Here is a 15,212-nt window from a genome sequence, read left to right as displayed (position 1 = left end):
TCAGACCTGCTGTGCTGTTGGGAACTATAATCTTTACCTGTAATTAAAAAAAATACGTATAAATAATACTTCTGTTTTGTGCACATACATTATATTACTTTGCTATCCTAGAAAAGTAAAATAATAAATTGAAAATTAGTTTAAACATAAATTATGAAAGACAAAAGTATCACAACTTTCAAGTGACTTTTATCACACTTTAATAACTATCTTGTAAAATTATAATTTTCAAAGAAAAAATCAATTTTCAGGTCAAAATTATTAAATAAAAATTTTCCTTGAGTCATTGTGCATTTGCAATAGAATTTATAAGAAACTAGTATGTTAACAAGAGGGAATCATAACTACACATCAATGGTAACATTTTTATATAGCTCCAAAAATCTCAATGCTATTGATGATTCTTCACCTATTGTAACTTTAAGAAAATGCTTTGCTCTAAAACATTTAAAAAACAAAGAATGCAGAATTAAAAGACAAAATTAATAAAGATAACAGTAGGAAAGTTCAAGCTTGAGTCCCTTCAAAACATTAATTTCATGTTCCTTATCACCCAGTAATTTTTTGTTATTAAAAATACCTTACTTGTTTCATGACTGTTTTCAGAGATAAAGATCAGTACAATTGTTATTTTCATTTAAACTGATATAACTTCATAATGAGCAATTTATAAATAATTAATACTTTTAAAATTTTCAAGGGCTTGGGGTAGATGAAGCCTACTTAAGAATTGTATTACTAAGCTGTACTATCTGTATTTGTAAAATAATTATTCTAATTATTCCATTTTTGGCTATCATAGCTACATTTTTAAATTAGGGCTTACTACCATCTTATCAAATGGTACTACCATATTTTCAGAGAATACTGAAAAATTACTGCAGTGACATGAATACATAATCCAATATGACCAATATAGACATCTTTATTTGTATCAAAACACACAAAAATCACCATATTTGACTTATTTAATCACAATAAAAAACTATTATAAGAAATATCAAATCAATATGACATTTCTATCATCTCTAAAATTAAAATATAGATACTAACATTTAAAATTATATTTTGGAAGCATAATGATAATGTTTTGTGTCTCATTGTGTTGGTCAGAACTTGTGATTATTGTGTCACTGACAAAGCAATGAAGTAATTGCTTTCTTTGTTCCAGACATTAAAATGGACAGGCTAAAAAAAAAAAAATGTGCTAAAATTTGAGCAGGACATTTAGTTGTTTGAGAAATTCTATGAGGAATTTCATTAGCTAATTTTTAGCAAGTATCTCTAATGTTATCTTTAAAACACAGATTTGGATGAGAATATTTTAAAGAAATACAGCCATGCATTTTAGGCAATTTTGTTCTGAAAGGTAGCAGGCAGAGAAATTATAAATGCAAATTCTAAACCAAGTCACCTCACAAATATATTTATATATATTATATGCACACAGACGAACACACACACACACACACACACACACCCCCATTTTATTTCCATACAGACAATTTACAGTCATGAACTAATTTTAATTTTGCTTCATTACAATTTGTTTTTATAATCATTGCATTTTATGGCAGATAGTCTAAGTTTTCAAGAACTTAGAAATTTCAAGAAATAGTCTAAGTTTTCTTAGGAATGTCAAATATATCCTTCTTATTCCCTGATTAAGTGCGTTCAGTTTCAAGAAATAAACTGAAGTATTTTTGTATTTGTTAATTTTGTTCACAGACTTCCTTTCTGTAGAAAATTATTTGTCTGAAAAGTTAATGTGTTACAATTAGAAAGTTAAACCATGATCATATTCTATACCAATTATAAAAATGAATTGCAATCATCTTTATTTTTATCCTGTGCATATGAAATACTGAGAAAATGCACTTTTAAGGATTTAAGTATCTGAATGTTAAATATAATTGTATTTTATGAATAAGCAATTCTTTTCAAAAATGGTAACTTTTTTGTAACAAAATATTATTGAAAACATTATGTACTGGCAAACTGCAGCGCTTTAACATAGGTTTTAATGAAGAAAAATGTATTAATCAGTCAAGACTTTCAAAAGAGTTAGTCATATAATATTTTAAATTATAATTAATTACTTTTGTTTTGTTTAATGTAATGGTTTCCTAAAGGTTAAGTACAGGCTGATAATCTAAAAGGTAATGAAATTTAATGAATACTTTTATAACACTCACTCTATGAAATGTGTGACGATATTAATTTCTACTATATGGCACATTAGTCTCACACTATATATGCCTTTTCATATAGTTTTTTTTCTTTTTAATGCTAAAAGTATTATGCAAAACAACTTGCACATGTGAGCATTGCACTTACATTATTAAACATTAGTTTGTCTTTTTTAAAAATCAGGAAAAAACCCTTTAATTATTTTTCCTTCTTTTCAATACTCAAAATTTCATGTATTTATTTTTTTGAGAGACAGTCTTGCTCTGTCACCCAGGCTGGAGTGTAGTGGGGCAATCTCGGCTCACTGCAACCTCCGCCTTCCAGGTTAAAGCCATTCTCCTGACTCAGCTTCCTAAGTAGCTGGAACTACAAGAGTGTGCCACCACGCCCAGATGATTTTTGTGTTTTCAGTAGAGATGGGGTTTCACTATATGTTGGCCAGGCTGGTTTTGAACTCCTGACCTTGGGTGATCCGTCCGCCTTGGCCTCCCAAAATGCTGGGATTACAAGCGTGAGCCACTGCACCCGGCTAATACTAAAAAGTTTTGAAATAATATATAATTTAGAAATAGTGTTAACTTTTTATGACAGTAAACATCTTCCAAAAACATCCATATTTTTGAAAATTGAAGAGTTATATGACAATGTCTATCTTTTTATTAAGGCACTTTTATGTAGTTAATACTATCTTCTGAATTTCAGTATTTAACCATTTCAAAGAATCTTACATAAAAAAATCTGTCAACCACAATCAGTAGTTAATCAAATATCGATGTGGCCCCAAATTTTGTTGGCAAGATTAAAAAACTAAAGGTGTGTTATGACTTAAGAGCAAACTCAATGTTTGCATATTAGTATTTATAATTTACAGCATTTTCTAACCAGACAATAATAGGCTATTCTGTATAAGATTGCCAAATTTAAAAAAATAATGGAAACATAAATATAAAAAAATTAAATTCAAAATTTAAATGTAAATACTTAATAGCTTACACAAGGCATTTATCATCCAATTTTTATTTTTGATGAAAGAATATGAGAATCTTCTTTGCCTTACACTCTCTTTTTTCTCTGAAGAATTAAAAAATATATCCATATCTATTTGCACACAATATTAATCTAATATGGGCAGAGATAGGAAGCAGACTCTCTGAAAAGAAATTGAGAAAAAAAGAAAAATGAAATTCATTTAAATAATATTACAAGAAGAGTAGTGTTATATTTACATTTTAAGTGTCAGGCCAGAGTTAAGAAAAAGTGGGACAGAGAAACATGGAAGCTTCGAGATGGTGGACAACTGAATACTCGTGGGAAAAAACAGACGAGAAGCAAAAAGATTTATGTAAGATAGATTTTCTCTTACTTCTTGTAGGCATTTGCCAAAGCAAATGTTTATACATTGATAGTATTTACATTCCAACTGAAATGATAAATAGTAAATTCTAATAGTATACAAGGATTCATTTTCATTGGTGAAGTCTGTTAATGCACTGGCTGACATAAATACACATATTCTTATTTCTAAAGAATTGGAATAAAAAAACTGATCTTAAATGGCATACAAATTATTTGCTATAACATGTATAAAACTAAATCAGATATGTTCTTGACAGTTACAAATCAGATTTCCCTTCAGAGTTATAATTATATTTGCTAGCATCCACCTAATCATTTATAAATGTTTACTGAATGGCCCAAGCCCTGTGTTGAAAGCTGGAGATAAAGGATATGCCATTGTTCATGCCTTTAAAGAGCTTATAGATAGTTGTCGAAAATGAGTGTCTATCAGTGCAGGAGTCTTAAGAGTGCTGGCAAAGTATATAAAGGCTATAAAGGAGACACAAAGTTTAACTGGACAAAGAAGGGATAGGCAAGAAAATCCTTGAGAGATGAAGATATTTCCCTAATGGTCTTTCACATGTGTAATATAGTACAGTATTTTTTCACAACCAAATATTTCCATAAATTTGATCACTGTTATTTCTGTGTCGGACAGTTACTGTTTCAAATCTAAACTCATTTTAGCAGTGATGAACTGCTTAAATAATTCTATTTATTTATTTATTTATTTATTTGAGGGGGTTCTCCCTTTGCCACTCAGACTGAAATGCAATAGCAGAACCACAGCTCACCATAGCCTTGACCTCCTGGGCTCAAGCGATCCACCTGGTTCAGCCTCCTGAGCAGCTGGGATTACAGGTGTGAGCCACTACACCCAGCTTAATAATACTTCTTACAAAGTAAAAGAATTTTTACTTAAATCTTCCTTATTCTAGACTTACAACTTATTTGTTATATCAAATAAATATGAGCTAAGATTAACAATATAATTACACTAATTACATTAGCATCAACTCTTTTTCAGAAACAAAGTAATAAAATTACAATTTCTCTATTTGCAATTACAAAAGAACTTCTATAAGAACCCTATGAGTTTTAAAAATACCACATAAATAAGTTTTAATATTGACGTGTTTCTAATTAAAAACAGACATTAAGGTCAATTTACTCTTTCTGCAAATAAGAACTCCAACTGATTATAGTTTTATGGCTGTAAAGGAATGAAAACATCTATAGGCATCATATTTCATCATCATCATGCCAGAAAAATCACAAGCTATTTAATAAAACCATATCTTAAAACAAATGCAAAACAAGTTCCATTATAATTTGAGTACTTCCAATTAATAGTATGAATTATTTAGGGCTGCCATATTTACTACATATATATGACATCACATTTATAAAGCATTTCCTATCAATAGTGGATACCTGTTATTTTACTCACTCAGTCATTCAATTGGTATCCAATCATTCTTCTTCTGGCAACAGAGTCCCAGTTTTCCTTTGGCAAACACCCTTTCTCATTCTTAGTGTATGTGCCTCAGGTAAGGCTGATAATCCTCCATACCTCTAGAACAGAGGTGTCCAATTTTTTTGCTTCCCTGGGCCACATTGGAAGAATTGTCTTGAGCTACACATAAAATACACTAACACTAATGATAGCTGAAGAGCTTAAAAAATGTCAAAACATCATAAAAGTTTTAAGGAAGTTTATGAATTTGTGTTAGGCCACATTCAAAGCCATCTTGGGGCCCAGGTTGGGTAAGTTTGCTTTAGAAGTGAAAATATGACCCAGATCTGACCTATTGCTTGCTATATTCACACCCATAACCTTTACCGGTTTAGGGTTAAGCACATGACACAGGATGGCCAAACAAGAGTCTGAGAATTTGGCGAACTTGTTGGTAAAGAGATATTTATGCTTCTAATCTAGTAGAACATCAGCCTGGCATTGCTAGTGGCTACTTTACCACTATTAAGAAAAGAAGAAGAACCTGCCTGAAAATAAAGTTAATTTAGATAAAAATGAGACTGCAGAAATCAAAAGAGAAAAACTTTAACAGTATTTTGGCATCTGAATCTAACCATGTATAGAGCCAGCACAGAGGAAATACAACTTCCTTTTTTGCTTAAAGGAATTTGAGTCGAATTACAATAATTTCTATAATTTAGGGGGCATCTATAATTTGTAACCGACCAAAAAGTATCTTTGAAATATTTTTACCTTCTTGTTATATCATGCATTATTTGCTTATCAAAATACTGACATTTCAGTTTATCTCTTAAACCTAATAGTCAAGATATCATCTGGTAAGAAAAGACAAGTAGATAAATTCACTTTTTACCATGATATGCACTACATAATCTAACCAGATAAATGCCTTTTATTTTCCCAATGTATTACAATTTAGGCTACTGAGGCTCCACTTAGTAGCATCCAATGGAGATACATGTGCCATTTTGGGGACTCTACATTGAATTGTAGTACATAAGTAATTGAAAAAATGGTATATATTTTTTTTCATTATAGACTTAGATAAATAACTGCCTGTGTGAATGCAGTGATTTGATAAAATATGTACAACAGATTTCCATGAATACAAGTATCCAAAGGAATTTAAAAAGCAGTTTTTCTAACTCTCTACTAGTCTGTTTAATCTATTTTTGGTAACCAAATCAAAGGCAGAACAGTTTTCAGAGCAATGTCTAATATCTCTCATAAAGTACCATGCTGCCTTGTCTCAAGCGTTTTTACCCTCCACTCACTGCCAACTCAGATTTTAAACCTGGGAGCTACCTGTGAGTTGTCCTGCTCCCTAGATCTATATATCCTATTATGTGCTATTGTTCAGTCCTACTACTTTAGCCTCTCTAAAGCATAGTGTAGTATAATAAAAATATGGAATTGGTCGTTAATAGATATGGGGTCTCACCCTGGCTCTGGTATGTGACCTTTCTCAAATCACAAATCACTTTAGTTTCATCATCTATAAAATCAGGCAACTTAGTAAGACTGAGGATAAGGAGTCTTTATTTCAGCATTATGAGAAAATTCTTTTCAAAACTCCTCAATGAACCTCTCCTTCAACTCCCCACTGAATTACTCAATTTTCTAAAGACAAAAGTTTAACTTACTTATTTTTCATTTAGCACATTCTTTCACTTTGCTCCTGAAGCATTATTCAAAATTTAAAGATATACCACACTGTATCCCAAAGAGGGATATAACTTAGGAATAAGAAAAATAGAAAAAAAATCTATGCTTTTCAGGTGAAGGATGAACAGAAGAGCAGGACTTCAAACTATTTCTGTTATATTGAGATGATGAGCACTCTAGACATAATTACTTCAAAAAAGAAAACTACTAGAAGATAAATAACCATGAAAAAACTATGAAGGCCATAAAATAATAAACTATTCTGTAATCCCAGCACTTTGGGAGGCCTAGGCAGGCAGATCACTAGGTCAGGAGATCGAGACCATTCTGGACAACATAGTGAAACCTCGTCTCTTCTAAAAATACAAAAATTAGCTGGGCGTGGTGGTGTGTGCCTGTAATCCCAGCTACTCAGGAGACTGAGGCCGGAGAATCACTTGAACCCAGAGGTCGGAGGTTGCAGTGAGCCAAGACCGTGCCATTGCACTCCAGCTTCGTGATAGAGTGAGACTCCATCTCAAAATAATAATAATGATAATGGTAATAAAATGATTGCAGGGAAGACCATCATTTAAAAATGAAAATAATTTGGGGTATTGTCTTCTTAATGCTTACTAAACCATATTTTACTATATTGAGTTTATATTGATGAAAGGCCTATGAGTCTTTATCATCATGTGTCAAGTTATCAAAAAGCTCTTTGAGATCATTTTAAATCACTTCTTTTTAGCCCAACTCTTTCAGGGCACATATAATAAAACATATGTTCAGAGTTCTTAATCAGCAAAAAATGCATTCTTAATTAGCAAAAATGTATTCAACGTATTCCAATATTTGAAATGAAAACTGTTTTCAATTTAATGTTGTAAATTAAACATTCAAATTAAAAAATAAAAAATAGCTACGAAAATGAAAATAGGGTTATATCCATTGAAGTAGATGGTGGAAAAGGGGTGAAAGATGAGGACAGAATCAGACATCCAAGTGAAGATGCCACGTAAGTGTTGATTACGGGTCTGGAGGTCAGGGGAAACTTGGAAGTTAACATATAAGTTGTATTTAAAGTCATAGGAATAGATGAAATTATTTAGGGGGAAGTAAAGTGAAACAAATTGTAAATTAAAGAATAAAGTAGGAAAATATTTCACTTCTAAAATAATCAAAGATATTCAAGGTAGAGCAGCAAAACTGATCATTAAGTAAAAAAATAAACCAAATATAAATCAGGGAGAGGTTAAACTATTAAACTCTTTCTTTTTAAAATGTTGGTGTCTGTCAGTATATATTGTGTTTTGCAAATCATACTGTAGTATTCATCAAGTTATGAAATGAGTATAATCTTTCACTTTGTTTCTCTCCTTCTGCAATTCTGGGAAAATTTCCAAAACAGAGAACACTGTACGATGTTTATTAGTACACTGTACAATGAACACTAGTATATTGTATAATGTATTATTGTTTTAGGCTAAGTGTTTAGAAGTCAAAACAGAGAATGTCATATAGAAAATACAGTATGAAGGCATTATATGAAACTATAAAGATACAGAAAATACCAATGTAAAGTTGAAAATCTCTATGTGTAGTTTGGGTTAAGTAATGTAAAAGTATATAATTATATTCAGTAGAACAGAAAGGGAGCAATAGAGATTGTATTTCAGATGAGCTTTTTTCTCTTATCATATACACTTTGTCTTATTTTTTAAAAGCAGTGTAACAAAAGCAAATGGAACAATTGTCCAAAATTAGGCTGCAGAATAAATGAATCCTCCAAAGTAGAACAATTAAAAAATAATTTTAGCACATTTCTAGAATTTATTGCACAACTATTTATTGAGTGGCTACTACATGCCAGATATAATTCCAAATGTTGTGGATATAGGGATAAATAAAAAGGATAAGAGCTCTACCTTCATAGGGTTTACAGTCCAGTGGTATATAATAAAAATAAACAATATATTTAAATGTATATACAGTCATGCACCAAATAACAAAGTTTGGGTCAACAACAGACCATGTATACAATGGTGATCTTATAGGATTATAATGGAGCTGAAAAATTTCTATCACCTAGTTACAATGTAACTCTTGTTAATGTCCTATCACAAGGCATTACTCATATGTTTGTGGTGATGCTGGTGGTGTAAACAAGCCTACTGCTCTGCTAGTTGTACAGAAAGTATTGTACATACAATTATGTACAGTACATAATACCTGAGGATGATAAATGACTGTTACCGGCTGATATATTTACTACACTATATTTCTTATAATTATTCTAGACTGTATTCCATTTACTTATTAAAAAAGAAAAGATAACTATAACACAGCCTCAGGCAGGTCCTTTAGAAAGTAATCCAGAAGAACACACTGGCATCATAGGAGAGGATAGGTCCTTGTGTATTACTGCCCCCAAAGATTTTTCAGTGAGACAAGAAATGGAGGTGGAAGACAATGGCACTGATGATACCATCCCTGCATAGGACTAGGCTAACATGTGTCTCAGTTTATGTGTCTTAATTTTTAATTAAAAGTTTTAAAAGTAAGACAAAATGAAATTAAATAAAAACAGCAAGAAACAACCCCATTAAATACTGGCAAAGGACATGAACAGACAAATCTCAAAAGAAGACATACATGTGGCCAACATATATATGAAAAAATGTTCAACATCACTAATTGTTAGAGAAATGTAAATCAAATCCACAATGAGATGTCATCTGACACGAGTCAGAATGGTTATTAAAAAGTCAGAAAATAACAGATGTTGGAGAGGTTGCAGAGAAAAGAGAATATTTATATATTACTGGTGGGAACGTAAATTAGTTCAGCCACTGTGGAAAGCAGTGTGGAGATTTCTCAAAGAACATAAAACAGAACTACCATTTGACCCAGCAATCTCACTACTGGGTATATATCCAAAGGAAAATGAATTACTTTACAAATAAGACACATGCACTAGTATGTTCATCACAACACTGTTCAAAATAGCAAAGACATGGGATCAACCTAGATGCCTATCAATGGTAGACTGGATGAGTAATATGTGGTATATATACACTATGGAATACTATATAGTCGTAAAAAGGAAGAAAATTATGTTCTTTGTGTCAACAAAGATGTAGCTGGAGGCCAAATTAATGCAGACACAGAAAGCTAAATACTGCTTGTTCTCACTCATAAGAGGGAACTAAACATTGAGTAAACATGGACATAAAGATGGTAACAACAGACACTGGTGACTCCCAAAGTGAGAGGTTGGGAGGGGGAAGTGGGTTGAGCACTTCCTCTCGGGCACTATGCTCACTCTCTGGGATCATTCATACACCAAACCTCAACGACATGCAAATTACCCATGTAAGACACCTGTACACGTACCCCCAAACCTACACTAAATGCTGAAAGGAAAAAGAAAACTGTTTACAGAATAAGGAAAAAGAAAGAAAATATTTTTGGACAATATATTAGTGTTTTAAGCTAAGTGTTTAAAAGTCAAAGGAGCCAAAAATAAAAACATTAACAAATATATAAAGCAAAAAAGTTATAGTAACCTAAGGTTAATTATTAAAGAAAATTTATTTTTATACAATTAGTATGTCCTAAGCGTACAGTGTTTATAAAGTCTACAGTATGTATGGTAATATCTCAGTCCTTCACATTCACTCACTACTCACTCACTGACTCATCCAGAGCAATTTCTAACTCTGTAAATTCTATTCATGGTAAGTTCCTCAAACAGGAGTATCATTTTTTATCTTTTATTCTGTATTTTTAATGTACCTTTTTGTTTTGATATGTTTAGATATACAAATAATTAACATTGAGTCACAATTGTCTAAAGTATTCAGTAAAGTAACATGCTGTACATATTTGTAACCTAGAAGCAATAGGTTATACGAAGAGCCTAGGAGTGTATTAGGCTATACCTTCCATATTTGTGTAAGTACATTATGTGCTGTCTGTACAATGACAAAAACAGTTAATGCTACATTTCTCAGAATATAAGTCCATCATTAAGCAAATGACTGTAAAAAAGGCATGCCTGTAAAATAGTGAGTTGATAAATGACAGAAAAGAACGTCTAGAAAATATTTTAAAATTTTTAACTAAGAAAATTCAAAATTATAGTTTTAAATGAAAATCGTGCATTTAACCTGAATGCCTGCTTATAAAAAGCACTCTCTATGTTAGAAAATAAAGTTAATTTAGGAATAAAGGGCTTTTGAAAATTTTGAGTTGTTTATGGATTAATACTCTGATATAACCAAACTAATAAATAAGATAACATTAGAAGTAAATGTCTCAACTATATTTGAAAATACATCCCCATTTATAAACTTATGTAACTAGGTAATTAAGTTATAAGGACAACTTTCACAATTTGAATTTTTATTGTACCTTTATACATTTTTGATTAAGTCATTTTTACCATTAAAATTAAATATTGTTATCAGTTGAAAAGTCTGATATGCCATATTTTTGACATGATTTATTACTTGTAGTTGCTAATAGGTATTTTATATTTACTAATTAGGTGAATTATATATTTCTTATTATTTTAATTTCACCAGCAGTTTTCCTAAAGGCAATATTTCTTTTAAAAAAATGCCTGTATTTCAGTATTTTACTAGTAATGGGAGGTTGATTATGTACTATCACCAATGACTGTCATTAAGAAAGTGAAAATGTTATAAATTATTTAATACTTGACATAAATAACCATATAACCATTGATTAACACAGAAAAGGTTACTGAAGCACATGTGCAATTTAACAAACTGGACTATTAGTCACAAAACTACATTCTTTATATATGTATGTGTGAAATAGCTAATTTATAGCATTTAATAAATCATATATAAAAATACACTAATTTTTAACCTTCTGTTACTTGGCTAAAAGCAATTTGAATCCAGGTAATAAAAAGAAAAGTTTTCTTTTTCAAAAATAATGTTAAAGAGTAATTGAATAAGAAATATGAGCTAAACCAAACACCAATAAAATGAATTATAAGATATTAGGTTCGGAAGAAATGAAAATGATCAACTTATTGTCTCCTGAAATATTCTTAATTCAATGATAAAAAATTGGAAAAATAACCAAAAAGGCCAATTATACATTTCTGAGATCAAAACAAGGAGAAACACTATTTTTTTTAATTCCAAAGTGAGAAGGTATCAAACTCCCCAATTTGGCAAAACCAATTTTATCTGGGAGAATAATGTGAAGACATTCATATATCTAAGCATTCATTAAAAAAAAATAAAAAATTTTAAAAATAAACGGTATCTAATTTTACTATATGGCTTTGCTTGAAAAATAAAAACTGTTGAACTCTATACACACACAAAGCAAGAAGACAAGTACACATTGTGGAATAAGGAGACATTAAGTGGTTTGGTTATATAAAGGCATGCAAAATGTTCTGAGAACATAATGTTGAGAACATGCTGTATGCAAGAATTACTGCAGCTATGGCTGCAGGGAAAACTTTGATGAAACAGAGAAACCACCTTTGCCTACTAAGTGGTCCAGAGAATCTTGCAAATCTACCTAGTATGAGCCAATACAAGACACAATATCTATGCATTTCACCAATGCCTTAGCCATATGTGGGATGTCAAATAAGGAATGTTACAGAGTGACTATTTCATTAACTCTTTCCCCTGATGTGTACCACTTTCTTCAACCTGAAAATCTGAAAGTCCTAGGCTTTTCATAAACTTGAAAATGTCTTCATATAAAATCACCCATTTAAAAGGGATTTTAGGAGATCACATAACCTAGTATTTACCAAATACTGTATTATAATACTTACCTGAAAACATTAGAGGTGTGCTGCTTTCAGTGGTATTGTTAACTTGCCCTAAGTGATATCCGATTCCCATCACTGGTGTGAATAATAGACTGTCTACACAACAGCACACGAGCAAACTCAGAAGTTTGCAATGGAATGAATATGGGTAGGAAGCACTTAATTAAACATATCCATAATTTTTGGCAAGAATATTGCTAAACGACCTTAAAAACTCCTAATGTAATCTGCATAAAAAGATCTCTAAGAGAACCTCTAACTGTATTTAGCAACAGTCAAAAGTATTGTTAATTTGTTATTGAAAAAAAGATTTTTTTTGTAAATTCAGTGTGCCCTAAGTGTATAGTGTTTATAAAGTCTACAGTAGTATACAATAACGTCCCAGGCCTTCACATTCACTAATTACATCTAAAAGGATAATCATCCTTTGTGTAAAAGCCCTTCATAGATTTAAGTTGTTTTAATTAGTAAACTCCAACTATTTTCAATGTTGAAACTAATACCTATCCTTCAACTTTTGTACAAATTTAGTATTTTTCAAATAACAAAGTATGTATGTCATTTCATGGTAAAGTCTTGATGAATTAACACTTGAAAAAAAGAGACAGTGTCACATAGTACACAATTATCAATTTATTATCAACTAACGTGCTTTTATCATATAGTAAAGAGTGTTTCCCAAACATTTCAAGAGGCTTTATGAAATATTTATCTGACTTTTCAAATATAGATGCAAAATCTCATCCTAGGTCTATTAATTAAGAATCTTCATAGGTAATTTTGATATAAAGCTAGGTTTATTTTTCATGTATTAACTCTAGAGGATAAATAAAACTATTACATAGATTACACATACTATTACATAAATTATCATTTAATTTGGCATTACTTTAAAATATGAAGTAACTGCCACTCCCTTTGCCAGTCAATAAGTGCTTCTTTTAGGCCTGAAGCCTCTTCCCAATGAGCCTTCTTGAAATTCCTCAGTAAAGCATCAAAAGAGTAGGAAATCAAGAAGCCAGGTAGCTTAAATGCACATGTAATGTCAAAGACAACCAATCATCCCCTTGGGAAATTATCACTTTATCTTCCTTAAAACACTGCATATACCACAACTGAAGTAAGTATTTTTTTCCATTCTTTTTTGTATACTTTTGTTACTTTTTAAAAACAATGTAGAGATATAAGAATGAAAATGTAGTAATTTTCATATTCTTTGTCATCACTCTAATAATAGATGAACAATGTTTTTTGACTATTAAAGATAGGGCCAAATGTTTCTTAGCAACTTAATTTTCTTCATATTGTATGATACTATTCTAGGCCAGTTTATGCAGATCTAACTCAGCATTTTAAATAGCTTCACCACATCTGATATCATTCTGCAGTATCAGAATTTATTTAGTCACTCTCCTGTTAAGGGTGAAATTACTTTCCAACTTTTATCACACATACGTTCTTGTATATTCAAGCATATTTATTCCCTGTATCTTTGCCAGCACTTTATATTTATAAACACACACATACATTTTGCATTTCTGATATGTGTATTCTACACAAACATACACTTTTGTCTATCTGATTTAACACAGTACAATCATGTGATGTTGATTCCAATTTCCCTGAAGACTGGTGAGGTTAAACATGTTTTTTTTATCTGTATTGGACATTTCCATTTCCTTCTCTGTAAATTGCCTTTTCACTTTTCTATTGGGTTTTCACATGAACCTAGGAGTTCTTTCAATAGCAGAGATACTAATTAATTGTCATGTGTTGAACATATTTTTTCCGAATATATTGTTGTCCTTCACTTATTAATGGTGCATTCTCCTATGCCAAAAATAATAATTGTTTATATACTCAAAATATGGTAACTTATTCTTTTGTGTTTTGGATTTCCTTCTTGCTTAAGTCATCCGTGATTTTGTACACCGTAATTTCAAATGATCTTATAGTTTCAATCTTGAATGCACTGAGATTTATATTTCTGTATATTTTCTGAGGTGGAAATTTATTTTCTTTTAGTCAATATACCAGCACCATTTATAAAATATCCTTTTTAAAAATGAATTAAAATTACACTTATATAGTACTCTGGACCAGGCAGTGTTCTAAATATTCATTCATTCAAAAGTCATGACAACTCTGTGAGGTAAGTACTCACATTTTACAATGAGAAAACATGGATGGTAAAATTAAAAATGTGGCCTCACACATTATAAAATTCAAATGTAACAAAGATTTGATTGGAAGCCAGATATTATGGCTCAAGACCGCATTTCTCCAAATCCCTAGATCACACTGTTTTTCTTTATCATAGATTAAGTTCCCATACATAGTCATGTGCTGCATAGTGATGTTTTCATCAATGACAGACCACATATATGGTAGTGCCATGAGATTATAATAGAGCTGCAAAGTTTCTATTGACTAGTGATGTAGTATCCAAAGCATTACCTTCTGTTTGTTTAGACAACATACAAATACCACTGTGTTACAATTGCTTGCAGTATTCGGTACAGTATCATGCTGTATAGGTTTGTAGCCTAGGAGCAACTGTGTATTGTAATGGACTATACCATCTAGGTTTGTGTAAATACACTCTATGATGTTCACACAATATCGTTTATGATGCATGACTTTACTTGGATCTATTTCTGAAATACCTATTTACTTCATTTAACAATTGTATCTATTTGTATGTCACTT

General features: G+C 31.0%; 1 protein-coding gene across 6 annotated transcripts in view; it reads right to left on the bottom strand.

Moving 5' to 3' along the window:
* The window catches only part of NOVA1 (NOVA alternative splicing regulator 1), a 134,623-nt gene that overhangs the window by 3,040 nt on the left and 116,371 nt on the right, over nt 1-15,212 (bottom strand). For all 6 annotated transcript variants that reach the window (XM_064374714.1, XM_064374715.1, XM_012468236.3 and 3 more), the window contains one exon: nt 1-37. This exon is cut by the window's left edge and continues 3,040 nt beyond it. In XM_064374714.1, the coding sequence (XP_064230784.1) occupies nt 1-37 (37 nt within the window). The remainder of the gene's footprint in view (nt 38-15,212) is intronic.

Source organism: Aotus nancymaae, unplaced genomic scaffold, assembly GCF_030222135.1.
Source record: "Aotus nancymaae isolate 86718 unplaced genomic scaffold, 86718_ANA_hifiasm-v0.15.2.pri h1tg000011l, whole genome shotgun sequence".
NCBI lineage: Eukaryota > Metazoa > Chordata > Mammalia > Primates > Aotidae > Aotus > Aotus nancymaae.
This window is presented reverse-complemented; position numbering and strand designations above follow the sequence as displayed.